General features: G+C 57.7%; 1 protein-coding gene across 2 annotated transcripts; it reads left to right on the plus strand.

Annotated features, from left to right (window-relative positions):
- The first annotated feature begins 20 nt into the window (after window positions 1–20).
- Window positions 21–26,295, plus strand: XYLT2 (xylosyltransferase 2). Of its 2 annotated transcripts, XM_054221800.1 has the most exons (16): window positions 21–190; window positions 322–666; window positions 1,417–1,558; window positions 2,404–2,510; window positions 3,027–3,079; window positions 3,673–3,810; window positions 18,345–18,816; window positions 19,284–19,459; window positions 19,776–19,978; window positions 20,395–20,475; window positions 20,650–20,866; window positions 21,281–21,457; window positions 22,376–22,638; window positions 22,747–22,942; window positions 23,377–23,710; window positions 24,051–26,295. In XM_054221800.1, the coding sequence occupies exons 1-16, from the start codon at window positions 151–153 to the stop codon at window positions 24,371–24,373; spliced, it is 3,267 nt and encodes a 1,088-aa protein (XP_054077775.1). In that variant the 5' UTR covers window positions 21–150; the 3' UTR covers window positions 24,374–26,295. The 2 variants fall into 2 exon arrangements, with proteins under 2 accessions (XP_054077775.1, XP_054077774.1); XM_054221799.1 differs by lacking the exons at window positions 21–190; window positions 322–666; window positions 1,417–1,558; ... (1 more) ...; window positions 3,027–3,079; window positions 3,673–3,810 and adding an exon at window positions 12,412–12,582.
- Window positions 26,296–26,600: the final 305 nt, after the last annotated feature.

Below are 26,600 nucleotides of genomic sequence, written 5' to 3' on the forward strand. Positions count from 1 at the left end.
TCTTCTCTGGGGCGGCCCCCGCGATCAGGCAGCCCCCGGGGTGCCGGCGCTCCGCCCCGACGGGGCGGGCGGTGCCGCGGGGGCTGGCCGTGCCCCGCGGAGAGGAACCGGGAGCGGCAGGACGCCGAGCTCCGCCATCCGCCAGCGACCATGCAGCTCCTGCCGCTGCTCGCCTGGACGCTGCTGCCAGGTAATGCCGGGCCGGAGCCCCCCCTGCCCCCGAGTGGCGCCGGGGGGCGGCCCGACGCGGGGCCGGGGGCGGGCGCGGCGGCGGCGGCGGCGGCGGCGGCAGCACTCCCGCGGCTCCGTGTGTCTCCGCAGGCTGCTGGGCGGCGGTGAGGGGTCCCGGCACCGTGCGGGGATTCGTGGGGGGGTCCCTCTCGGTGAACTGCACGTACCAGCGCGGCAATGAGATGAAGCCGAAATTCTGGTGCTCTCCGGGAAGGATTATTTTTACCTGTGGTGATGACATCGTCGTCACCTCGATGCATCATCCGGAGGTGCGGCGGGACCGATTCTCCATCCGGGACAATCGCGCACGGCAGGTGTTCACGGTGACGGTGGAGGGCCTGACCAAGCGGGATGCGGGCATCTACCGCTGCGGGGTGCGAACAGACTTTCCCCGGGTTGACGAGAGTGATGATGTGGAGGTGATCGTGTCCCCAGGTCAGTATTTATGAGTCCCCCCGGGTTCAGCACTGGTGTCTTCCCCCCCAAGTGTTGGGAGTGGGAGTTGCAGGGAGGGTCAGCCCGGAGGAGGTGGGTGCCCAGGCCCCGTGGGGCAGACCCAGCGTGTGTCATTGGGGCTCAGCCAGCTGCTGCCATAGCAGGTGCCACCTTCACCCATTCACCATGCCCAGGTCTCACCACAAACCCTTCTCAGCGCCTCAGGCTGAGCCACCCTCTGGTGTGCAGCACCTTGCCCTCCGTGCCCCATTTTCCCCTCTCATCAGACCCTGCTGTCCCCTTTTGTGCTCTCCTTGTCTTATTTTACAACACCAGGGAGTTCCTCACTCCCTCGTGCCACCCCATTTCCTGCTGTGGGCTCCAGGCTTAGGGAATATCCCTCTCCTTCCCCTCGCCAGGGACCAGCCCCTGCAATGGGACAATTTTATGGGGTTATTGTGTTAGTACCAGGTTGGGCACGTGGTGCCAAATCTCCTTCCTGCCCTGGGTGAACTCTGCTGCGTGCGTGCATGCGCGTGCACAATTTGGGGGGAGTCTGGGACCACAAAAAGCCTCCCGGGCAGCGGGTTACAGCCCTCCCAACTCGGGGAGCATGCTCTGGACATTGCAGAGGGGACCCAGCATCTCCTGGTGTGACAGTAAGTGGGTCACTTCTAACTCACTGCAAAACCCTCAGCATTTTCCCCCGTGGAGGCGGGGATTCTGACTGACCTCTCCTCTTTGTTACAGCTCCTTCTTCCCCAACATCATCGACCTATTCCCCAACCACCAAGCACCCCAACTTCGCTAGCTCTGTATCAGTCCCCACGCGGACAACTCCCCAGGGAAAAACTGTGCCACCAGGATCTAATCCCCGCCTCCACAACGACCAGTGAGTACCAGCTCCTGCCTGCAGCGGCCACCTCCCTCCATGAGGTCTCTGGTGCAGCTGGAGCCCCGTGGCCCTCTGGGCTCTTCACACCTCCCTTAAGGATTCTGACCTCCCACTTTTGTCTTTAGAGACCGGTATTTCATCCTCTCTGCCAGCCGCTCCGCATGGAAAATAATCCCAGCACCCCTGGTTGCTTGGCCCTGGCAAAGCCCTGCTTGTCCCCTCTCTGTCTTGCAGCTTAAGCAAGGCACAGGTTATCACCATGCGAGAACTGGTTTCTGGCTGCAGCGCTGACCCCGTTTCCTTCCCCAAAACTCAGACAGACCATTTGCTTGTGGGAAACCAAGTGCTGGGCTGGGTCCTGTTCTGCTTTGTAGTCACATGCAACCCGGGAGAGATAGTTGTCAAAGCACGAGACTGGGGTGGCAGAGCTTCCTCCCTCCTGTCCTGCCTCTTGGAGGTGATGCAGGAAGTGGGCAAAGCTGAGGCTTCCCATCAGCACACTCAAGGGGTAGGTGACACATGGACCTTGCCTGGTTGCCCATTACAAGGTCAGCAAATAGTGGAGATAAACCAGAGCAAAACGAGGTGCAGGAAAAGATCCTTAAAACAGCGAAGACGCAGCAGCTCTCAGACCCAAGTGTTCATTTACTTCTGCAGTTTCCAGTCTGCTTTGCTCTGTCCCCAGCCTGCAGCCTGCCCGTGCACCCCCCCGGCCTGCTCCCCTTCCTCCCCGCGGTGAGCCCCATCACCCACAGCCGCTCCCTACATCTGCTCCCTGCTGGTTCCTCCCGACTCTGCTTCTGAGGACAAGTGTGAGAACAGAAACCCTTTTCTTTCTGCAGCTTGGACGTGGTTGTGCACATCCTCACTCCATGCATCGCAGTGGTTCTTCTTTTGCTTGCAGCTGCTGCTGGGGTTTTGGTAATATTGTCCAGGAAGAGGAAGAAGGGTAAGCAAAGCCGTTGCTGCCACACACACCCTGTTTCTGTACCAGCCTGTCTTCTCCTATAGTTGTTTTTTCCTCTATATTTTTTTTTCTCCTCCCTTCCCTCCCTGATCCATCCAGTTCCATGGTCCATCACTAAGACCTCCACCGAGAAGGTCTCCTTCCCCTCAGGGAGCGGTGGGACCGTCTCATGGGTCTCATCACCTCTCGGGATGGGTGCTGCCCGGCACAGCACCCGCTTGCGTTTCTCTGGGCGCTGCTGGCTTCTCCAGATGTGCTCAGTTCCACTAGGCTTGATGCAAAGTTTAAGGCCAGTGTGAAGGACGGGGAGGGATGGGAGGGGACATCACCAGCTGGCAGGTGGGGTCCGGTTTTATTTGAAGAGCTGCTCCAGTTCAGATGGTTGCGTCAGGTTCCCTTCCTGCTTTACTGCAAGATTTGCAGCAACAGCACAGTTTTGTAATACATTTCTTTTCTCCTGGTTTCACTTGTGTCTGACCATGTCCGTGCTTCATCCAGCCCTCTCCGGAGCAGCTGTAGAGATGGACGGGATACACAGCGCATCGCATACGGTAAGGAAAACTGCGCAAGGTCTTGGAATGGCATGCTCTGAGCTCGCCTGGGGAGGGGAAACTTTGCACCCTGAGCTGAGCAAACAAGCTGCCTGATCCGATTGCTTTCAGCCAGGTTCATGGCCCTTTAGGCTTCGCGGGATCCTTCGGGCTCCGTTTGCCAACAGAAAGACCCGACCAGAGATTTTGTATGACTATCGCAGAGTATTCCTGGGAAGGGAATTTAGGACTGGGATGAGAGGTTCCTCCCCCAGCCCCTCCAAGCAGGGCAGCTGCTTCTCTGGGTGAAACAGCCTTGGGAACCTGCAGCAAAGCACACCTGAGGAGGCAGCTGATCTTTGCTCACTGCTTGGGAAGTTTTTTCTGATGTTTTCTGCCAGCTTTCGAGGAAGGGCCAGTGTCACAAACCAGATTTCCCCTGGGAAATGTTGAGCCAGCCCTTACAGCGGGTTACGTTTTCCCCCAGTGCTCCTGCAGCTGTCTTGGCTCTCACCAGGAAAGGCAGCAGGACGGGAGGTGTCCCCATCCCTGCGGGCTGCAGGCAGGGGAGCAGGGGTAGGGTTAAGAGCTCATCCCTCTCCTTCACATGTCAGGGAGCGGACAGCTTGAACTACGCGGACATTAACCACCGTGCGGGCACAGCCGAGAGCCACTTGTACAGCAATGCCGAGGCTTTCCGCCGCTCGGCAAACACTGTGACCGAATACATGGCGGTCAAGCACAGCAGTAAGGTAGGAGAAAGTAAAGCAGCGCCGAGCTCGAGGTGGAGGGTGGAAGGCTGGGGCAGGTGGGCGACAGTGTGGGCAGCGGGATGGGTTGGTTGGGTGCAGAGGGACATGCCACGCTGGGGTGCAAATGACCCTGGATAATGTGGGTGACCTCTCCGGTCTGCTTCTGGGTTCCTAAAGCAGCTGAGAGAGGTTCCAGCAGACGGCGTTGCCCTGGAGCAGCCCTGCGAAGGATGTTTTTTGTTTATCCCCCTCCTTTCCCAGCATTTGGAAGAGGAGAAAGAAGTTATATATGCCAGAGTGTCGCGGTCCCAGCAGCCGGAGCAGCAGGAGATCTACGCCAACGTGCCATCAGCCCCACTGCCCAGAGGAGAGCCCTACAGCACAGTGCGGAGCATGTGAGCCGGTCCCTGGCCCCGCGGGCTGCTCCTGTGGCCACCAGTGCCAGCGGGACACGCTCAGAGGGTTGGGCTGGCTTCTCGCTTGGGCAGGAGCCGGCTGGACAGTGGAGCTGCTGCTCTCATAGGCTCAGACGTTTCCTTGGAGCAACCTCAAAGAGCAGGAGGTTGAGCAGGAGACACGGAGCGGGATGAGGATGAAATCGTCCCCCTGCATTTGGAGACCTCACCCATACAGTGCCCAGGCAGATAAAAAAAAATAGCCCTTGCAATGGGGTAGCCCAGGCCAGAGACCGGCCAGGCAGGGTGTGGAAGAGCCTGGTGGTGGGTGGGCTACCTGGCTTCGTGCACCCAGAGCCAACCCCGCTTGCCCCTTTTGGCTGTGTTTTTCACATGGACTGGGACTCCCAAACTTTCTGCTCTCCTCAGACTGACTTCTTTTCAGGCTGATGCCATCAGGCAGAGCTGGCAGCTCCCGGGAAGCAGGGCAGCAAGAAGTATTACATCCAAATGCATTTGTTATATCCAAACACTGACTCTCCGTGCAAATAGGGTCTTGGTGCAAAGGAGGCAGCAGAGGTGCTCTTGTCCCTCCTGCGTGGCTGCTGGGAAGCTGCTCCCCCAAACCCCCTGGTCCCACAGTCCCCAGGGAGGTTCGCTCCTGCTCTCTCCCCCCCCACCCCACCCCCAAGGACCCCTCGGCTGGGAGCACACGGACGGGCTGTAGCCGTCACCCTACTCTTCTCTGCTTTGCTGATAATTTATTTTCTTCTGTGTGAAGTATCCCTCCTTTATCAGTGACAGCAGCTGAGAATCTGATAGGGTCTAGCGCCGCGTTCGGCTGTGTTTGTACAGCAATTTTCCACCTCACTAAAGGGTTTCTTTGCAGACTGTCACCCCCAAAGCGGGTCCGGCCCCTCGCTGCTGCCCAGGCAGACTCCAGCAGCGTGGGAACCCAGATCGTTAAGGGGAAGGACTCTGCTGCTCCCGCATGGACCTGCACATTGTCCTTCCTCTTTCCCAGCCCCACTGCTGGGACACCGGTCCCCACGGGATGTCCCACGGGGCCGCGCTTTGGGCATGCTCTTGCCCCCTGCGTGCTGGTACCCTCCTCTGTGCATATTCCCTCTGCTCCTGCCTAGTGCCGGGCAATTCATCCATCGTGACAACCCACTCCCCCGAAAAACAGGTCACGGGGGTGGGCGTCTATTTGTGAGGCCAAGCTGGGTGTATTTCAAGGCTTCGTTTGGAGAGAATTCGTTAACTTGGTTAACCGCCGCAAAGCTTTGTTTCGGTATTTTTGTAATTGTTTTATGCAAGAAGCCACGTGGAGCATCCCTGCTCTGCCATAAACCAAAGGCAGCTGGAAGTAAATGTCTGTGGTACAACAGTTGTGGTTCCTGTAGGTTATTCCTATATAAGGTTATATTTCTACATAAGCAGAATTCCTCCTGCGTTCAGTCAGGAGCTGAACGCATGCGGGGAAGAAACAACGATGGCACAGACAGGCATCATTGCAATTTGTAATGAAAACGAGCATCCAGCCGGATTCCAGCGTTGCTGGGAAAAAAAGGGGAAAGCAAACCCCTCCGCATCCACGTGGACAAACTTCTTCTGCCACAAGTTTCATGTGGAACTGGGGAAAAAAAAAAATAATCGTTCCTCCTGCTCCTCCATTTATTACTGGAGATAATAACAGCCCTTCTCTGAAGGAGTCGGGAGGAGGGATCAGTTGGATATTTTAAGGTAACCAGGTCCTATTATGCCATAACTGGAGGTAGTTTTTATGCTGTAAAAAAAGGAACTAAATGGCTTTCTTAAATTAAAGCCCTCGCCGCAGCGCTGAGGCAGAAATAGCTGCTGGCTGCGTGATGGAGGGGGGACGGGGGGGTGGAGGGTGCGGGATCCTCAGGGCGTGCAAAGGTGGGGTGTTGGGCAGCACCTTCTGCAAGAGCCAAAAGCAAGCACCAAAGTTTTAATATCTGCAGACTTTCAAGTTTTCTTGGGTGATTTTAGGAGGGTAAGAAATTTGCCTTTTCTCCAACGTTAGTGGTGTTTCAGGGCAGAAATAACGCGTGGCGGGCGAAACCTCTGTGCTTCCGGCATTGGAAGGGCTGAGTCCCGATGGAAACAGGGCTGGGAGCAGAAACCCTGAGCTCTTCCATGCGCAGGGTCCCATGCAAGTGGTTTTGCCCGGAGAGATGAGTTTTCCCTTGCTGTGGGCGTTTGGGTGCTGTAGCTCCGTGCGGCCGGGCTGGTTTCAGGGGCAGGGATGCTGATTTACACCCTGCAACCAGCTCGGCCCAAAAAAATCATGATTTCTGAGCTCTGGCTGCAGAAGTCAGCTGAAAGTGGAGATGTCACCCTGGTGCACAAACCTTCCTGTAACTCATCCCTTCCTGAAAGGGGACAGTGATTTTTCTGGAAGCACCCAGAGCTGCTTCTCCACCTCCTCCTCCCGGCAGATCCCAGCCCTGGGCTGCTTTTTTGGAGGACCTGCAGGGCAGAGCCCGAGCGAGGAGGGACACTGGGAGGAAGACGGATGCAGGATTGTTTTGGAAATTCATTTTCGGAGCCAGGGTCAGTTTCTAGTGCTGCTGTGCGCTCCCAGCAGTGCGCCTCATGGGTGAGAGAGCCGGGAACAGCCAGGCAGGGATGCTCCCTGATGTCCGCCTCGTCCCGCGGAGCCCCGCTCCTTTCTCCGCCCTCCCTCCATCACACTCCTATTTCATATACTGAATCCCCTGTAACTGGTTCAGGTGTGAGGGGGATGACTTTTGGAATACATATATACTCTCTAACAAAATTTGCTAATGCTCAGGGGTGTCCAGCAGCAGAGAAAAGTCTTCCTTGGACAGGGTGGGAAGGCAGGGAGTCAGAAGTAACAACTGAGCCTTACAGAATGTTTTGGGTTAGAAGGGACCTTAAAGATCATCTAGTTCCCACCCTCAAGCCTTGCTGGAGAGAGAAGTGGTTCCTGGGCAAATGGGGAGCCCACGTGAAGCTGGGGAGAGAGACCAACCCCAGCAGGACAGAGCTAGGAGAGCTCATTAATGAATTCCTGTAGGCTTCAGCCCCCAATTAGCACGGAGAGGTGGGCAGAGAGGATGGTCCAAGCAGAGAAGGAACTTTTCTTCTGCTCCTGCCACAGCGAGATTTTAAGGAAGGGGAGACCATGAAGGCAAAGCCTAGCACAGAGCCCTTGCTAAGGAGATGGGGTGCTGCTGCCAGCCCCGCTTTTGTGCCCCCCCAGAAGCAGGAGAGCAAACGAGGCAGAGCCATGGGGCTACAGATCCTCGGGCAGGGGGAAAGCTGAGTTGGGGTGCGGGGGGGCAGCCGTGGCTCTGTAAGCAGGAGGAAGGTGTCTGTCTTCTGCTCCTCGGGCTTTCTTTGGCTCTGGGCTGGGTTAAGCCACAAGGCTGACCCCGGGGGTGAAGGGAGCCGAGGGCTGCGCAGGTGGAAGAGCCGGCGCTGGGGCTGAGGTGTGATTGCGGCCGCCGGCGGTTTTTCTAAGGAAGCTGTGCAGTAACTGAGTGTAAATAACTCCCGTAATAAATGGATTTGGTCACGATCTGGTAGGAAATGGAGCGTTGCATGAGTGGCAGGTGTAATGCAGGGGAGGGGGGTTATCTGGGGGGTTCCTGGGTGAAGTCACACGCTTTACCCCCCTCCAACCATGAACTAGGGGTGCACCCCAGCTTTCTGCTCCTGCCTCTCCAGGGAGGATGGCAGGATTTGGGGAGCACCTGCATCTTTCCTTAGAGCATTTCCTTCCTCTCCATCAGAAAGCTCGAGGCTCCCTGCTCCCCCTTCCCCAGGGACGTGTGCTGGGGCAGGTACCCTCAGGAAGAAGCTGGTGTGGGGGAGCAAGAGTCTTGCACCTCCAGGGATGGGCAACTTCTTCCCAAACTGCTCTTGCTACCCGGGAAACTGCGCGGTGACAGGCTGTGAGAGTGCCTCCGACTTGTTTTTGATAAACAGCCTCTAAACACCGTTAAACTGTGATTTGTCTCTCATGCCTCGCAAGGTGAAGAGCTGGAACAGGGGAATAACACAGGGAAGACCGAGCCTTTTCCAGCAGAGGAGGGATGATGAGGGGTTTTTTGCCCATTTTACGGACAAGCTGTGTGTTTTCTGGCTTGCTCAAAGCCCTGGTGAGGGAGCAGCGCTGGGGCAGAGCTGTGCCCACGCTCACCGCTGGCCCTGGAACTGCAGCGGGCCCGGGGACGGGGCACCCTAGGCTAGGCTGCCCTTTCATTACATGCTGGGAGGTCTCACTCTTGCATGTGGTGAGCCTTTTCCTGCCAGTGTGGAGATGCTGAGACAGTCCTGCATCTCTCAGCCTTTATGGGCATGGACCACACTGCTCCTGTACAAGGGAAATCATAGAATCATGGAATGGTTTGGGTTGGAAGGGACCTTAAAGCTCACACAGTGCCACCCTCTGCCCTGGGCAGGGACACCTCCCACCAGCCCAGGTTGCTCCAAGCCCCGTCCAACCTGGCCTTGAACCCCTCCAGGGAGGGGGCAGCCACAGCTTCTCTGGGCAACCTGGGCCAGTGTCTTTTCACCCTCACAGGAAAGAATTTCTTCCTAATGTCTAATCTAAATCTCCCCTCTTTCAGTTTAAAACCATTAACCCTCATCCTATGGCTCCCCTCCCTGATCCAGAGTCCCTCCCCAGCTTTCCTGGAGCCCCTTTAGGGACTGGAAGGGGGTCTAAGGTCTCCCCGGAGCCTTCTCTTCTCCAGGCTGAACCCCCCAACTCTCTCCGCCTGTCCTCACAGCAGAGGGGCTCCAGCCCTCGCAGCATCTTCGTGGTCCTCTGCCCAGGGAGCTCTCAGGATCTCAGGGGGCTCCCGGAGCTGCTATCACCACCCAGACACTGCTTCCGATTTCCCCATCTGAAATATATTCCCTCCCCCAGCAGCTTTTCCAGGGGATAAGCAGGGGTTGGCCGGCGAAGCTGTGGCTCCTGTGGCCAGGGTCTGCCACTGGCACAGCTCTGCCCTGGAGCCCAGGTCCCATCCCAGGGCACTTCTGCTGCCTTCTCTCCCCCGGGAGCTCGCTGGGAGCTCTGCTCGCTGGGCGGGTGTCCTGGGAGAGGTTTTGAACCATTTCAGGTTTTATCGCAGCACAAAGAGGAATGGGGTGGGGTTTTTTTCTTAAATCAAGCTTGGCAGCAGGACGGGTTTGTGCAGCCCCAGCCATGCCCACGCCTCCACACAAGTGTCTCCTGCCGTCGGGGCTGCTCTCGCTCCAACAACCATAAATCATCGCATGGTTTGGGTCCAAAGGGACCTTTAAGGGCCATTTACTCCAACCCCCTGCCATGGGCAGGGACATCTTCCAGGGTAGGGACAATCTAGACCAGGTTGCTCAGAGCCACATCCAACCTGATGTGGAATGTTTCCAGGGATGGGGCATCTCCCACCCCGCTGTGTGTCCTGCTTTGTGCGACACAGGGTTTGTTTCTCTTCTGGTAATTTTACTTTTCAGTAAGGTCTCTTCTAAGGCTTGGGAAAACGGCACTTTTAGAAGACTCCAGTGGCTGAATTCGTGAAAATACCTACTTTACAGCCAGCTCTGGTGTGCGGGTTTCAAGGTCTCGGTGTTTCCGAGCTCCCCAGGTGTGGGGACGAGGAGCAGCGAGACCCAGGCCCTTGACCCAAGCTACCAACGGGGTTATTTCATACCATGAACAGCACATTCAATCGAAATTAGAAAGTTTGCTGAGGAGTTCTCTCTCTCCCTTGATGGCTGCGACCCTGAGAAGTCCTTGCCCCAGTGCCGGAGCCCCGAGCCCGTCCCTTCCTCCCGAAGCCGCAGCGCTCGCAGTGTCCCACATTGGCTGTCCCTGCGGGGAGCGCACAGCTTCTGCTGGGGGAATGGGCTGGGTGTGATCCTTGTCGATTTTATATTGGTATGAGGATCAATACTGGTTCTTTAGTGTTATTAATTATTTAGTCTTATCCTATTAAATCTATTTATATGTCAACCCTCAGGTTTCCTTGTTTTTTCCCCGATTCCCCTTCCTGGGTGGGGAGGGGTCATCGGGTGAGAGAATAGCTGTCTAAAGGACAATAAATTGTTGTGGGTTCCTCAAACCATATCACTGGGCAGCCTGGGCCAGTGTCTCACCACCCTCAGCATAAAAATTTTCTTCTTTTTATTTAGTCTAAAACTGCCCTCTTTTAGTTTAAAACCATTCCGGTGGCTTTGGGGCAGCAGCAGACTTGGCACCCACCCCTGGGCACCCAAAAAGCAGCGTAGGGGTCCTGGTGATGCCTCCCGCTGCCGACAGCCCCCCGAGCAGCGCCGGGGGGGTCGTGCAGTGCAGCACGGCCCCGGCACCCTGCCTGCGGGGGGAGCGGGGCTGCGGGCGCCGTCGGGGGCAGCGGGCACCGTGTCCAGCCCCACACCGCTGCGACGGGACACCCCGCACCTCCGCACACATGGTGTGCCCCCTGCACACGTGTGTGCCGCTCACACCCCCCTGCGCTCGCAGGCGCGCGCCCGTGGGCACGTACATGGTGTGCACACACACGAACGCGCTCATAGATATGCCTCTGTGCACACACATGCGTGTGTGTACGTGCCCACAATACGTGTGTCCAAGCACACGTACATCATGGGCACGTACATCACGTGCACACACGTGAACACGCTCATAGAAACGCCCCTGTGCGCACACACACACACGTACGTAAATACCCACGATACCTGTGTCCGTGTACACACATCACTTGTGCGTGTGCACATACATCACGTGCAAGCGGTCATGCTCAGGTACATGCCCCTGCGCACACACATCCATGTCATTAAGCACCCGCAATACATGTGTCCATGTGCACGCACATCGTGTGCACACGCAGGAACATGCTCATATACACGCCCCTGTGCACACACACGCGTGCACATAAGCGCCCACAATACGTGTGTCCATGTGCACACACATCACGTGCACACGCAGGATCATGCTCATATACACACTCCCGTGCACACACATGTATGTCCGTACGGGCCCACAACACACACGTGCAGGTGTGCACACACATCCTGCGCACCTCGGTGTGTGTGAACGCGTACATGCACACACGCACATGCACACCCCAGTGCACACACACACGCACCCACACCCCGGTTCACATGTACAGGCACACGCACAGGCACACGCTGGTGCAACACACACACTTGCACACATACACACACCCCCAGTGCAACAAACACAACATGCACACACACATGTGTGCACGGACACACACGCACACACATATGTGCACACACATACATACACACACACTTACACTCAGTTACGCACACACGCACACACACAGTTACACACATATATGCGCACGCACAGTTACACACACACATGCAGTTACACACACATACACACACACATATGTGCACACAGTTACACACACACATGCACACACAGTTACACACACATATGCACACATGCAGTTACACAGTTACACACGTGCACACACATATACACGCACACACTTACATACAGTTACACACACATATGCCCACACACAGTTACACACATGCACACACACAGTTACACACACAGAGTTATACACGCACACAGTTACACACGCACACACACACAGTTACACACACGCACACGGTTATGCACACAGTTACACACACACAGAGTTACAGTTACACACACACAGTTACACACACGCACACACAGTTACACACACAGAGTTAGTTACACACAGTTACACACACACACGTACACACACGTGCACACATATACAAGCACACACTTACATACACTTACATACACACAGTTACGCACAGTTAAACACCCAGTTACACACAGAGTTAGTTACAGTTACACACACACACAAGTGCACACATATACACACACATACACTTACACACACACAGTTACACACACACACACGTGCACACATAGACACGCACACACTTGCATACACTTACACACACACACAGACACACACACTCACAGACACTCACACACACACACACACACACACAGACACAGAGACACAGACACAGACACAGACACACACACACACAGACACACACACACACACACACACACACACACACACACACACACACACACACACACAGAGTCACTCACTCTTCGCCCCCCCCTCCCCAGCGCCCCCCGGCCCCGCCCCCCCGCCCCGCCCGGCGCGTGCGCGGGGGAGGCGCGCGCCGGCGCAGCCCGCCCTGCCGCGGCGGAGCGGCCGTGACGATGGTGGCCAGCGGGCGGGCGCGGAAGCTGGCTCGGCGCTACCGGCTGGCGGTGGCCACGGCCCTCGCCATCCTCCTGCTGCAGGGGCTCGTCCTCTGGACCTCCGCCGGCCTGGATGAGGAGGGACCGGCTGAGGTGCGCCGCGGGGCGGGGGGCCGGACCGGCGGACCGGGGCCTGCCGGCGGGGACCGAGGGGGCGGTGCGGGGACGGGGGGCTGAGGGGGGCGGTAAGGGGGCTGGCGGGGGGTAGGGGGGGCGATAAGGGGGCTTGGGGGGGCGGTGAGGATGCTGAGGGGGACAATAAATGGTCTGTGGGGCTGCTGAGGGGAGGTTGCTGAGGGGGCACTAAAGGGGCTGCGGGGGTGCTGAGGGGGTTGGGGGGCAATAAGGGGGCTGAGGGGGTGATGAGGGAATTAGAGGGGTGCTGAGGGGGATAGGGGGGCGATAAGGAGCTGGGGGGTGCTGAGGTGGGTAGGGGGCGATGAGGGGACTGGGGGGGGTGATAAGGGGGCTGAAGGGGACAAGGGGAGGCAGTGAGGGGCTTGAGATGGGCAGGGGGCCTGGGGGGATCATAGGAGGCCGGTGCGTGCTGTGGGGGGTCTTGGGGCCGGGGAGGCCCTTGGGTTGGGGGTCCCTGCGGAGGCAGTGCCCCAAGGGCTGGCATGTCCCCTTGCTCTGGAGCTGAGAGGGGACATGAAGGGGATGCCCCCCCCCGGGGTGACTCTGTGGGACTGGCGAGGTCCCATCCCAGGACGGGCTTCCTGGTGTGGGTGGGGGTCCCACAGGTCGCAGGCTGCCATAGGCAGTAGCCGTGGGGTGGGCCGTGGCCTGTGAGGGGGCTCTGGCTGCGGCAGTGTGGGGTTGTGGCACCTGAGAAGGGGACATTGTCGCCTAGGGGTTGTCTGCGGGGGTCCGGCGTGGGGTGGGAAGTTCGCCAGGGGTCTCGCGCTTCGCTGTGTTTTGGGAGACGCTGTGGGAGCTGGGGCTGGTTGTACCTGAGCCAGAGAAATACAAAACCACACGGTAATTAAGAGAGCTGGGGAGAGCACGCACAGCAGCTCAGCAAGTTTGTGGCGGCTTTTGTTTGGCTGGTCCGGTCAGGGATGTCCCTGTGAAGTGCGAGGGTACAAGGACCTTTTGCAGTCATCTGCTGGCTTTATACCAGAACACTCTGCTAAGGCAAAAAGCGTTACCTCTTTTTTATGTGTGGGGAAACTGAAGCACGGGCTGGTGAAGGTGTTTGGCCAAGGTCAGACAGGGAGCCAGTGTCGAGGAAGACCCAGGCCTCTGGAGAACTCTGCTGCCACCTTCGAACAAAGCTCTTGAGCTTGGATTTGCTTATTTGAATGTATTTGTTTGTTGCAAACTGCCTGGACTCTGTTCAGGCCCACTGCATCTGGGTGAACCAGTGGCTGAAGCTGACATCTCCAAGAGCTGCGGAGGGCTGAGAGTCCCTGTATGGGCTTCCTTGGCGAATGTCTGAGTGGGACCTCAGCCCCTCATCTTGGATAGGACCCTTGTACTCCAAGGGCTATAAAGACCCTCCATTGAGGTGACGATGAAGCCGGGTTTGGCAGGAGGGGGGACAGCGTGTAGCAAGAGCTGGGGGATGTGTGGGGGTACGCATGGGGTGAGCTGTGGCAGAGCAAAACCAGTGGCCGTGAGGTGAGAGGTGGGGATCTCTGGAGGGGCAAGATTCTTCCCATCGTGGGGCGCCTCCTCATGTGGAGGGTGACCCCATGGTCGGCAAGTCTTTTCACAGGACTAGAAAGTTTTCTCAGAGAGTAAAGAGGTGAGAAGGGTAACTGGGCAGCCCCTTGCAGGGGGGAAGGTATCTCAGGCAGAGACCTTCGCTCGGCAGATTAATTCCCAGCCCCAGGCCTCCTCTTGGGACGCTGGGAATGGCCGTGAGCACCCTCGTGTGCTGCCCAACACCAAAACAGAACCAACAAATAAATGCAGCAAGGAGAGGGGACATGGAGTTCCCCTTGATCTGGAGGCGCTAAGAGCATGAAAGCAGACTGATGTGGCAGCTGGGAATGCCCGACTACCCCTTCCCCTTTCCTGTGACCTTGATCAAATCACTTCACTTCTCCTTCCCTCTCTGCACTGTCCTGCACTGCTCGTCTGTTTTTCTTTTGTCCTCCCTCCTCACCTGGTTTTCCCAGGTCTCTTCCCAAAACTGGGCTGGGCAGCTGGCAGGTTTGGCCACGAGTCCCATTTGCCACCAGCAGTTCTGACTCCAGGGCTTGGGAATGGACAAACCTCTTCGGAGAAGGCAAGAACCATCCTGAACTTTACAGACAGCCCAAACCCATTAGCAAGCTGGGAAAAGTCCAGTTAACCTTTATTTCTTATAAAATGGCAAAGCTCTTGGTTTCTGTGCCCTCCTGCAGCTTCTGATTTTGGCCAGACCTGGAGGAGCCGCCGTTCCCCAGGGGCATTTCTGGTAAAGCTGAAGGAACCCTCCCAGGAGAGCGTGACCTTGCAGACATGGAACGATTTGGGGAACCTTGAGATATCTTAATTGCCAGAGTAAATGCCCCCTTCCATACCACGACTGGGCTGTGACTCACTGTATAGAGACTAGAGTCCTGTAAATGCCATGGAGTGTCTGGAGTTGGGTGAGCTTACCTTCCCCTCCAGAGTAGCGCCTTTGGATGGCACACCCGCAGCGCTCGGAGGCTGCGCTGCAACCCTGTGCGGCGGGCTGGCAGCTGCCTGCACTGCCTAGGTGTTCCCAAAAGGGCTGCTCTGATCTCTGCTGGTGGCAGCCTCTTTCTCCGTCCTGCTCAGTTCTTCAAAGCCTGCTGGTTTCCTTTTCCTTCCCTTTGTAGAGGAGGGAAGAGCTTCCCCTGCTCCATCCCCAGTGGTTCCCTGGTACGAGTTGAGCAGAGGCTGAGGGAGGATCTCTGCCCTTCACCAGAGCAGCTTGTAAATCCATCTTGCACCAGCAGCACTGACTGCTCTCTGTAACGGGCTTCAGCCACATCAGAGCCACCAGCCCAACCCTCCTCGAGAAGGCCATGACAGTTGAATCACGTCGCTTCTCTTTGCAAGCCCGATGTCAGGGTCCTACAGGCTCTCTTTGTTCACCAAACAGATGCTTTATGATGTGCAGACCATCTGAGATTTGATCAGTCTCCATCCACCCAGGTCAACACTGAGTTTCCTACCTGCAGGAAGCCAAATTATCTTATCTTGTTCCACCACAATCAGACACCACAGTCCCTGTCCGGACTGACAGATGGGAGAGGAAATTCCCATCAGTACCTAACCCTTCACAGATAGCATCCCTGCTACAGACAGTGTGAGCCTGTCTGCACACAAAGGTGGGAGATGGAGGGGCCAGAACGATCCTGCTTCCATCGTGGTGACACCAGCAGCTCCTGAGCGAGTGTATGAGCGTCATGGAGTGCAGTGGAGCTGGCACTGGGAAAATGCAAACCAACAGTGTCCTTGTGGGCGAAGAAGAGGATCTGTCAGTTGGGAGAAGGGTTTTAGCCCAGTCACGTCTCTTCTCCCACTTCATCTCCTATCTTTCTCCTTCCAGGCAGGAGGCAGCACCTCTCTGGGGTCTGTGTGTTGGTGTCCTCATGTGCTGCAGCCTCTAGAGAAGCTTCCTATGAAACATCTTTTCTTCCAGCTTTGATGAGATTCCTTGATTTTTATTTTTCCCCCCAGAGAGCTTGTTTTTAGGGGGCTGTCTCCAGCCATTTTAATTGTGAGGCTTAAGGGTCTGCTGCTGCAATTGGCAGTTAAGCATCTGGATTCCTTTGGTGACTTTGGAACGTTCTGGCGCTAGTTTTGCCTGATGAGTGCTCGTATGTGGCAGACGCGAGAGTGGGAACCCTGCAGGACACCAGATGCTGTTAGCTCTGCTCCTTGCAATGGCAGGCGGCTTGGAGATACTGGCGCAGCCAGACCTGGGCTGGGGATGGGGTGCTCCACAGCTCTGTGTTACTGTGGGGATGGTGGTGTCACATCAGGGGGACCCAGGACAGGAGAAGTGACCTTTGGCTGGAGTCAGAGTCATCTGTATGTTGGGAGGAGGGGGACGGGGAGCCTTGCCAGAATTCCTGCACACAAGTCTTAAATACAGCATAACAACGTGGCCGGAGTCATTCCCTGCCAGGCTGGGGTGGAGGGATTGCTGTGCTGTGGTGCAGTAATTAGAAGCCATTGAGTTTGTTAACTGGCAGCTCCGGAAAGGCTGGCGATGCTTCTAAGGACTTCCCTACTGGGGAAGGCAGCTGGGTGTGCTTGTGAGCTGGCAATGGGGCTCTTTCCAGGGGGATGAGCAGGACTGTAACCGAGGGTGGGCATCATGCAGGGGCTGTCCCCAGAGACAGGCGTGTTGGGGAGCGGAGGGTGCGAGTGGGGCCGACAGGTCTCTTCTGCAGGCTCAGCCCCATCCCTGCAGGAAGAGGTTCACTCTTTGCTTGTCACCTCCCCAGTCCTATGGTGCTCGGTGGAGAAAACAGGTTTATAACTCTCGAACAGATGGTCCCGCATGGTGACTAATGACAAGTTTGCCGCCGGTCTCGGACCACCTGTGACGACTGTCTGGGCAGAAGGGGGCTTGGCTGATCCTTGGTGACGCCAGCCCCTCGGAAGTTAAGCGGTGGCTTGGCCCCTTCCTGGGTAGCCATGGTTTGCAGGCTGTGCCACCACAACATGGGTAGTTCAGGGACACTGGAGCAGGCAGATCTTGCCAGATGCTTTCCAGCCTTTGTACGGAGTGGCTTCTCCTAGCCGTGACCTTCCCAGCAGCTATGCCCACAGGAGGGCTGGTGCAGAGGGCTGTCCTTGTGAGCCATCTGCCTGTCCTCAGAAGATGCTGCTGCCCAGGAATAGCCCCTGATGCACGCACTGCCTCCTGTGGTGCCCGGTGCAGTGTCTGGGCAGGCAAGGTTTTGAGGGTGTTTTGCAATAGCCCTGGGAGGCCTGGTGGGAGCACCTGCAGTGGGCTGAGGGCATTCAGCCCCAGCCCTGCTGGCACCACTCGCTGGGAAAGTGCTTTCCCACAAGCATGGCTCTCATGGGCATCCAAACTTTGCAACTCTCTGCTCTCCCCAAGGCTGACTTGTTTCTGCTCATCAGCCAGCCTGGCAGAGGTAACGAACCATAATTAACTGCTCCCTTTACACATCCGCTTGGCTCGGTGGGAGGGTTTGTTAAAGGAATTTCTAGAGAAGCTGGCGATCACAGTGACTGCTGCAGCCCAGTGCAGGGAGCCAGAGCCTGGGGAGTGGAGTGCAGGCAGGACCTCGTTCAATGCCTCTCTGGTGCTTTCAGCCCCAGAGACTGCATCTGCCGCTGCCAGGGACCCCGGTTCCCACACGGGTCTGCTAGTCTTGGGCTCACAACGTGATCATGGCAGGGAGGAGCTGGTCCATTTGCCTTCTGGTAAAATAACCACTGCCAGACGGAGCAGCCCTGTGTGTGTCCCCATTGTCTGGGGGTGCCCCTGCCCATGCAGGACCCCGGAGGGTCGCTAGTGACTGATGCAGATACAACCAACCTTGCCCAGTTAGTCCTGCAAATGGCAAAGACCAAGACCTTCTTTGTGCGTCTGGGGTGCTGTGATGATGAGGTCTACAAATTGGCATCTCCCTTGCTGGCATATAGGGGGCTGTCCCTGTGAGGGGGGCGTAGGACCATGCAGGGAGGTGCTGTGGGGTTTTAAGTGGCAGAGGGGGTGGTGTAGTGTCGTTTGTGCACAGTGGCTGCTCCTGAAGAGCCTGACGTTTTGTAGCTCTGAGCAACATGGGGACTGGGAGTATCGAGCTCTGAGAACAAGGATGCTCTGGGGAGCATGTTGGCAGAGCCGGAGGGAAGCAGGCCCAAGGTAATGCTGTCTGTCCTCTCTTCTGCACCACCTGGAACTGGTACAGGAGCGGCAGAAAAAAGCCAGATTGCCCGAGAGCAGTGACGGCTCCAAGGACTCGGATAGCTCTGCCGGGCGCCGGGGCAGTGCCAGTCGGAAGCACGGGCGGTGGCGGGGACGGCCGGACAGCCCCGGGGCGCTGGTGTCCAAGGTGGTGAGAGCCGTCACAGTGAGACACAAACCAGGACGGAGGCTGCCGGCCGCACCGGACTCTTCCAGCCGGAGGAACCTGACGGAGCTGCGCGGGGAGGCCCAGCTGGCCATCTTCCAGCAGGGTGACACGGGCAGCGTAGAGGGGGCTCCCCAGCCCACCGAGAACAGCTTCACCCCCAAGTGTGAAATCACGGGCAAAGATGCCCTCTCGGCACTGGCCCGGGCCAGCAGCAAGCAGTGCCAACAGGAGATCGCCAATGTGGTGTGTCTGCACCGGGCCGGCAGCCTCATGCCCCAGTCTGTGCCTCGCCACTGCCAGCTCTCGGGTGAGTCCTGCTGGAGTGTTCCCAGTCGCCCCTGGGCATCGGGAATATCCCAGCCAGGCGCGTGGGCCACCTTCCTTATGTCACCAAACTGTCCCACCTGGCAAAAAGTGGCCTCAATCTGTCGCTGATTCCCAGATTACTGCTGTCTCTGTAATCCAATCAAAGAGAACCTCCTTAAGCTGGGCCGTTCAGCCCAGCCTGCAGAGGTCAGAGCCAGACCCAGCTGCATCTTCTGTTTTGAGGGCCAGAGAAGGGCACCCCCCCTTTCCTAAGACATCCCTGGCAATTTAATGCCAAGGGGCTGCGTGTGCCACTGTGCCCTGGCACTGCAGCATGATGGGAAGCATGAGGCCAAACTTTTCCCCCACTGTCCCCTGCCTTGCCCAGGTCTCTGTGGTTTATCAGGAGCTCTGGGTGGTGGGTGCCAAGGCCAGGGGTGTCTGACAGCCCTCTCCCTCCTTGCGCAGGCAAAGTCAGCCCCGTCATCCAGTGGGACGAGAGCCGGCTGCAGCAGGCACCCCCCAGCAAGCCTGTGCGCATTGCCTACATGCTGGTTGTGCACGGCAGGGCCATTCGCCAGCTGAAGCGGCTCATCAAGGCGGTGTACCACCAGCAGCACTTCTTCTACATCCATGTCGACAAGGTGTGCGGCAGGGGTGAGGGGAGTGGGTTGCTAACAGTGCCCAGATCCATCCGTTGCTGGGACAGAGCTGGGGTGTGGCTGGGCAGTGAGTGGAGGAGGTGTCTGGGTACCATTTGTCCTTGCTGCTGGTGGAACTGTGACTCTCCCACCCCTATTTCTGCCCAAGGAAGCAGGATCTATCCCTCCTGCCCAGGGCAGTCTCGTCTTGCTGCTCTCCTCCCTGCGGAGGCTGCCATAAGGGCTGACCCCAGGCAGGCAGCAAGGAGGCCCCAGGAAGATGAGCCCCCCGCTGATGGTGAGATGTGTTCCCTGACAGCGCTCCAACTACCTCCATCACGAGGCAGTGGAGCTGGCCCGGCACTACCCCAACATCCGTGTGACGCCCTGGCGCATGGTCACCATCTGGGGAGGTGCCAGCCTGCTGAAGATGTACTTGCGTAGTATGAAGGACCTGCTGGAACTGGCTGAGTGGCCCTGGGACTTCTTCATCAACCTGAGCGCCACTGACTACCCCACGAGGTGAGGACCTTGCTGGGGCAGAGGAGGATGATGGAGGTGTTTGGGATGCGTGATGCTGCAGCAGCCTTGGAGGCACAGGGAGGAGCAGGGAGCTGAGGGAAGATGGGGTTGGAGATTGCACCCACGTGCTGGTGATGATGCTCCAGGGCCACGCTGGTCCCATCTCTGCAGAGGAGACCAGCCAGTACCTCGGAGGCTGTTTTTTCCTGCGGTCTGGGTGTTGCAGGCAAACATGTATGTGAGGCGCCAGACAGCAGAGAGGCTGCATCTGTGTCTCCCCAGTGATGGGACGAAGGTTTGAGTCAGCATCCACAAAACAGCTTTAGGCTCTGTATGTCTGATGGCTCTTGCAGCATAAATGTTTATTGGGCTGCTTTACCCCAGGGGCCGTTAATGCTTTCTAATTTGCACCTCAGGACCAATGATGAGCTGGTGATGTTCCTGTCCAAATACCGAGATAAGAACTTCCTCAAGTCTCATGGCCGAGACAACGCCAGGTAATCCCAGCTATCAGGTAATCCCAGCTACGGGCAGAACTGAACTGGAGGAACAGAAAGGAAGGATTTCAGAAAAGAACTGAAACAGTTGGGGCTGGGGGGATGTTCTGGCTGCAGCTGCACTCAGCGAAGTGGATGACACCCCTAACCCCTCATCCTTGTCCCCGTGCCCAGGTTTATCAAAAAGCAGGGCTTGGACCGCCTGTTCCACGAGTGTGACTCACACATGTGGCGGCTGGGCGAGCGCCACATCCCTGAGGGCATCGTGGTGGACGGGGGCTCCGACTGGTTCTCGCTGACGCGAAGCTTTGTGGAGTACGTGGTCTACACTGAGGACCAGCTGGTGTCCCAGCTGCGCCAGTTCTACACCTACACGCTCCTGCCAGCCGAGGTGGGTGCTGGCTGCGGGGCATGGGCTGGGTTTTCTTCCTGCAGTACTTAACATCTCTGTCCCACGTCAACCCACCCTGGGCAGCTGCAAAGGGCATTGATGGTTCTGCTCAGGCAGCTTTGTGCCTCCCTTTTTCTGGACCCAGGTATGAAAGAGAGGGGTGAGAGAAGCAGACAGACCAAGGGTCATGTTTGTATCCAGCCCTGCTTTAGGTCCAGATGTCCCTCTGGGCTGGACAAAAACTGATGGGGGAGTCACATATGCGTTGCCCTGCGCTGTGAACAGGGATAGGTTTCTGTTCAGGAGCTGTTGAGGCCTATCCTGTTCCCCTGCGAGTGAGGGGTGAGGTGTCTCCTTTGAACCATCTGTCCTTCATCCCCACTGGGTCTCCTGTCCCTTCTCTGCCCTGCACAGTCCTTCTTCCACACGGTCCTGGAGAACAGTCACGCCTGTGAGACGCTGGTCGATAACAACCTCCGAGTGACCAACTGGAACCGTAAGCTGGGCTGTAAGTGCCAATATAAACACATAGTCGACTGGTGTGGGTGCTCCCCAAATGACTTCAAACCCCAGGACTTCCTCCGGCTACAGGTGAAAAAGATCCTCCTTTCTCCTCCCGCTCCCTCTCCTCCTCCGTGTCTCTCTCTCCTCTCTGAGCTCCCCTGCGGTGCACCCTGTGTGCCATGCCAGCTGCTGTGCATGTCCCCATGAGCTTCACCCCAGCCCCGCAAGGGACAGGGGCAGGATTGGCTCCCCAGCTTCCATGGGCTTGCCATAGACGTGCCTGTAAACACTCGGGCAGTGGGATTATGCTGACTGCCCTGCCCAGCAGCCAGGCTTTTGCTTGCAATGCTGCTCCTCTTCCCAGACTTTCTCTCCTCCTATTTTCCTTCTCTTTCCCTGCAAACCTATCACTTGGGGCAAATAGCTTTTCAGTAAAACCACTTCAGAGTGCTGTCCTCTTTGGCAGGACAAAACGCCTTTTGAAAAACTGTCTCCTGTGCTCTCGGTGTGTAGGGATGTAAGCTGAACAAGGAAGATTTAGGGGAGATACACCCAGCCCTGAAAAGAGTATTTAGCAGGATTTTCGAGTGGTCCTGGGCTTATATAGTGCAGGGTCCTGATCCTGCAAGCTGTTCCACATGGCCAGGCCGCGTGCAGGGCTCTGCAGTGGCTCTGCAGGGTGTGGGCCCGTCTGAATAGAGTTTGCAGCTAAGGAGCTAGATGACACATGGCTGCTTCTGAGCACAGAAAGGGGGAGGCAGTGGGAGAGATGGGAACCCATCTGCATTACCAGTAAGCGTACTGTACGCTCCCACTGATCCTGCCATAGAGGATCCCACGTAGAGGCTGTCTGTGCTTTGCTGCTCCTTAGCCTGTGCTGTCAAAGAGGGCAGGATGGGTCCCAGCATGTTTCTTCCCAGTGTGTCTCCCTCCCAGCTGCCCCACTCAGGTGGGAGGGCAGACGGGCTGCAGCCAACGCTGTTAGAAATGCCTGTGCTCTTCCAGCAACTCTCCAGACCCACCTTCTTCGCCCGCAAGTTTGAGTCGACGGTGAATCAGGAGGTGCTGGAGATCCTGGACACACATCTCTACGGCAGCTACCCCCCCAACACGCCGGCCCTGAAGGCGTACTGGGAGAATGTCTATGACCGCGTTGACGGGCTCAGTGGCCTCAGCGATGTCACCCTCACCTTCTACACCGCCTTCTCCAGGCTGGGGCTCCGCAAAGCCACATCCATGCCAGCAGTGAAGGCCGACAAACTCTGCAGGTGGGGTATTTGCCGCAAGCTTGAACCTTGAGTGGTAGCCTGCATCTCGTGCTGGGAGGATGCTGATGCTCAGATGTGCAACCTCTCCGTCTGTCTGTCTCTCTCCAGATTTGAGCCCCGGGGCTTCCCATCCAGTGTGCACTTATATTTCTATGACGACCGTTTCCAGGGTTACCTGGTGATGCAGGAAGTGCAGAATTCAGCAACTGGGCAGGCAGACTCCCTGGAGGTGTGGATGATGCCCCAAGGAGCTCTGAAGCTGGCGGGTCATGGAGGGCAGGCAAACCGCTTACAGAACCTTGAGGTAAATGGGGAAGGGTTCCCTAGCAATGCCCACTTTCCTTCCTGGCCTTTCTATGCTGTGCTGCCCTTCCTCCTTTCCCCCACCGGCCCACTGTGGGGACAGAGGGACATGATGCCACTGTCATGTCTGAGAACAAACCTTTGTCCGGGAGTTTGGCTTCTGTGTGGGATGTGGAGCTGATGGGTAGGGAAAGGGCCTGAAGGGGGATCTTTTGGGGGCAGCTGAGGCTGTGGTATCCAGTGCCTGCAGCTGCCGGAGTCATCACACACAGCTGGGTTGGCACCGGCATGGTGCAGACAGGCAGGAGAGCAGTGGAGGGTGGGCAGTGCATTGCTTTGGGCTCCAGCGCTTGTGCATTCCCTGGTTTGGGGAGGGGAAACACTGAGCTGATAGTATCTCCCTGCCCTGCACCTTCGTGCCTCCTGTCCCTCCAGGTGGGCACAGAGTGGGACCCCAAGGAAAGGCTCTTCCGCAATTTTGGAGGTTTGATGGGGCCTTTTGATGAGCCGGTGGCCATGCAGAAGTGGTCGCGGGGCCCCAACCTGACGGCCACGGTGGTGTGGATCGACCCCACCTATGTCATTGCCGCCTCCTACGACATCACGGTAGATGCCGAGGCAGAGTTCACCCAGTACAAGCCCCCCCTTAATCGGCCCCTGCGCCCCGGTGTCTGGACCATCCGCCTCCTTCAGTTCTGGGAGCCCCTGGGGGAGAATCAGTTCCTGGTGGTGCCCCAGACCTTCAACCGCAAGCAGCCTCTCAGGAAAGGTGAGGATGCTCTGGAGGTCAGAGCTGGAGGTGGGGTGGGAGGGGTGTCCCTGTGGGCTTTCCCCTGGTGCTGCAGCTGATGAGAAGGCACAAGCCATCCTTCCTGCTGTTATCCCCTTGCCCTTGTGAGTCCTCAAACCTGGGCAGCTGCAGAGGGCCATTTGTGGGTCAGTTCGATCCATCCCGCAGCAGCACCCCCCTCCTCGGGCTGGAGGGGAGCTGGGGTTGCAAAGGGGTTGGGTGCTGAGCCCCACCGGGAGGGTGGCAGTAGGAAGGGCAAGATGCCGGGATGTTGCTGCGCTGCTGATCCCCCTCTCTCACCTCTCCTTGTCCTGCCTAGACGACAGCAACTGGCTGCACGGTGGGCCCCCCCGCAACGAGTACATGGAGCAGAGCTTCCAGGGCCTGGGGGGGATCCTCAACCTGCCGCGCTCTGAGGAAGCGGAGGAGGACGCAGTGCAGAAGGCACAGCTGACGGGCAAAGCGCTGGAGGACTGGGCGGACGGTGCCATCAGCGCCTTCTGGTCCGTGGCGGATGTCTGCGTTGTCAGCCCCTCTGCCTGTGGCTCCCTGGAGACCTGCAGCAAAACCTCCTGGAGCTCCCTCTCCCCGGACCCCAAATCAGAACTGGGGCCCGTCAAACCTGACGGGCGGCTGAGGTAGCAGGAGCAGCCGGGGGGGCAGCCGTGGGAGCGAGGAGCATCCTCCGTCACTGGCGCGGGGGGTCTCTGGACTATATCACCCTGTGCGATTTGCACCGTAGTCACTCAAGGAAAAGAGAATGGGAACCTCTGGGCCAGGAAGAACCTCCGGTTGGGGTATTTTGTGTGGAAGGGGAGTTGTGAGGTCGGTCTTGCCCACCTCCCCCAGGAACGAGCACTTGCTGGCCAGGGAAAGTGTGCCGGGGCGCCCATCAGCTCCAAGGCACGGACGGTGCTGGCGGCTGGGAAGAGTTTGGTTTTTTTTTTGGGAAGAGTGTTACTGCAGGCCTCGGAGCCTCGGGAGGGGTGATGGGGGAGGCGGGGAAGGCTGGCAGATGGGTGTTCTCTGGACCAACTCAGCACCCTGCCCTCCGTGCCTGGCCTTGGGCTGGATCTCTGCAGGATCAGGCCCTGTGCTGCTGGCTGTCCCCCCGGGAGGGCTGGAAAGGGGCTCTGGGGACAGGCAGAAGCAGAATGGGTCGAAGCCTGCCATGTGCACGGAGCTGCTGCTAGCCCAGGGCTTGCATCTCATCCCCTCCACCCCAGCCCTTTAGTTTGTATTTTTATAAATATATATATAAATAGAATTATATATGATGCAAAGTGCAATAGAGACAAGACCCCGCGTTGGCCGGGAAGTCCTTGTGTCTCCATCTCCCCTCAGACTGTCACATACCTTGTTCTCTTGGATGTCCTGGCGCTACAGGACAGGGTGCTGGGTCGTTTACATTTTTTTTTTATTAGTAGTATTGTTATTATTATTGTTTTGCTGTTTCCCCATTTTCTGCTGGGGGCTGCTGGGGAGCCGCACCCTGCCACCCCTCAGTTGCCCCTGGGGTTTTGGGGTGCTGCTCCCTCTGCGGTGGCTGCCCGACTGTGCCAAATGTCTGGAGCTGATGGTGAGTGTTGTGCAACGGCTCCATGAGCCGGGGAGCACGCGGTTCAAGTCTAACAAGCTACTCTGCTGCCTCTGTCTCCACTCCAGCAAACACCCTGGGGCTGGGCAACGGGACGCCCCAGTCCCCTGCCAAAAAATTGTCCTGCTGCAGACGGGACGGAAGCTCGCCATGCCTAGGGGGCTGCCCTGTGCCACAGCCCCTGGGCCCAGCCTTTTCTTTTCTCCGTGGTTGGCAGAAGCTTTCCGGATCTGCTGTGCTTCCCTGGCCAAAAAGCAAAGAGGCAAGACAAGGCCCAGCTGGCACCATCCACTCTCTGCTGTTCCTGCTTCCCCCTCTCCTCTGGGCACAGTGTGCAGCGGAGCATCCCCCTGCCTGCTGTCCTCCCAGGCTTGGGCACTGCCTGTCGTTCCTTTCTGGAAGAGCAGCACTGCATGGAGAAGTCTGGGTTGGGTTTTCACCCTGGGACAACACTTCAGTTGTGCCGTGTGGGACTGCAGTGGGAATTCACAAGCAGCCTGGGAAGAGGTATTGCCCCAGCGCAGGGCTGGGGCAGGGGAGCTGCTGGGGATGAGCTGGAGACCGTCTGGGCCAATCCCTCTGCTCAGGAGCCGGTGGCTTGGCCAGTCGCGTTTTGCTATCTCCAAAGATCTGTGCCATCCTTTACCTTCCCCCAAAGCCCAGGGCTTCCCCACCTGGCGGGGGTCACGCTCCCAGTCACTGTCGTTTAAGGATGCTGGTGCCGCAAGAGGCTCCTCTTTGCGCCGGAGGGAGAAGGAGAGCTCGGTGTGCAAGGGTGGATATCTGCTGGTCCCCCCCCAGCCCACCCCTCGTGGGGTGCTGTGGAGCTGGGGAGGGATGTGGGGTGAGAGGGGGCCACACAGGGCCCGGCCCCTGTGCAGGGGTTGGACGCCAAAACTCTTGTCGGAAGCATTATGTAAAGTTGTCTTAAATATGCAACATCGCCACAAATATATCTATATCTCTACAGTGCCGTGTGTCTGGTTTTTGCAGCGAGGGGCAAGGGATGGAGGGGCAGGGGGGGGCTACTGGGTTTTAAAAAGGCTTGGGGGCGGGGGGGGGGGGCTTTACCTCTACCCACCACCCTGGTGAGGGTGTAAATCCATCCTGGGCACCAGGGCAGGCAGTTTAGGGGTGCTGGGGCCGGAGGGGCTTGCTCGCTTGGTTGATGGGCGACTCCAACCCGGGCTGTTGGGCTTGCCCGGGCCTGGAGGATGCGAGCCTGGTTGCCGCCCGTGTTTCCCATCTGTGAGCTGCGCGCTGGTTCTCCAG

Source organism: Rissa tridactyla, chromosome 15, assembly GCF_028500815.1.
Source record: "Rissa tridactyla isolate bRisTri1 chromosome 15, bRisTri1.patW.cur.20221130, whole genome shotgun sequence".
Classification (NCBI taxonomy): domain Eukaryota; kingdom Metazoa; phylum Chordata; class Aves; order Charadriiformes; family Laridae; genus Rissa; species Rissa tridactyla.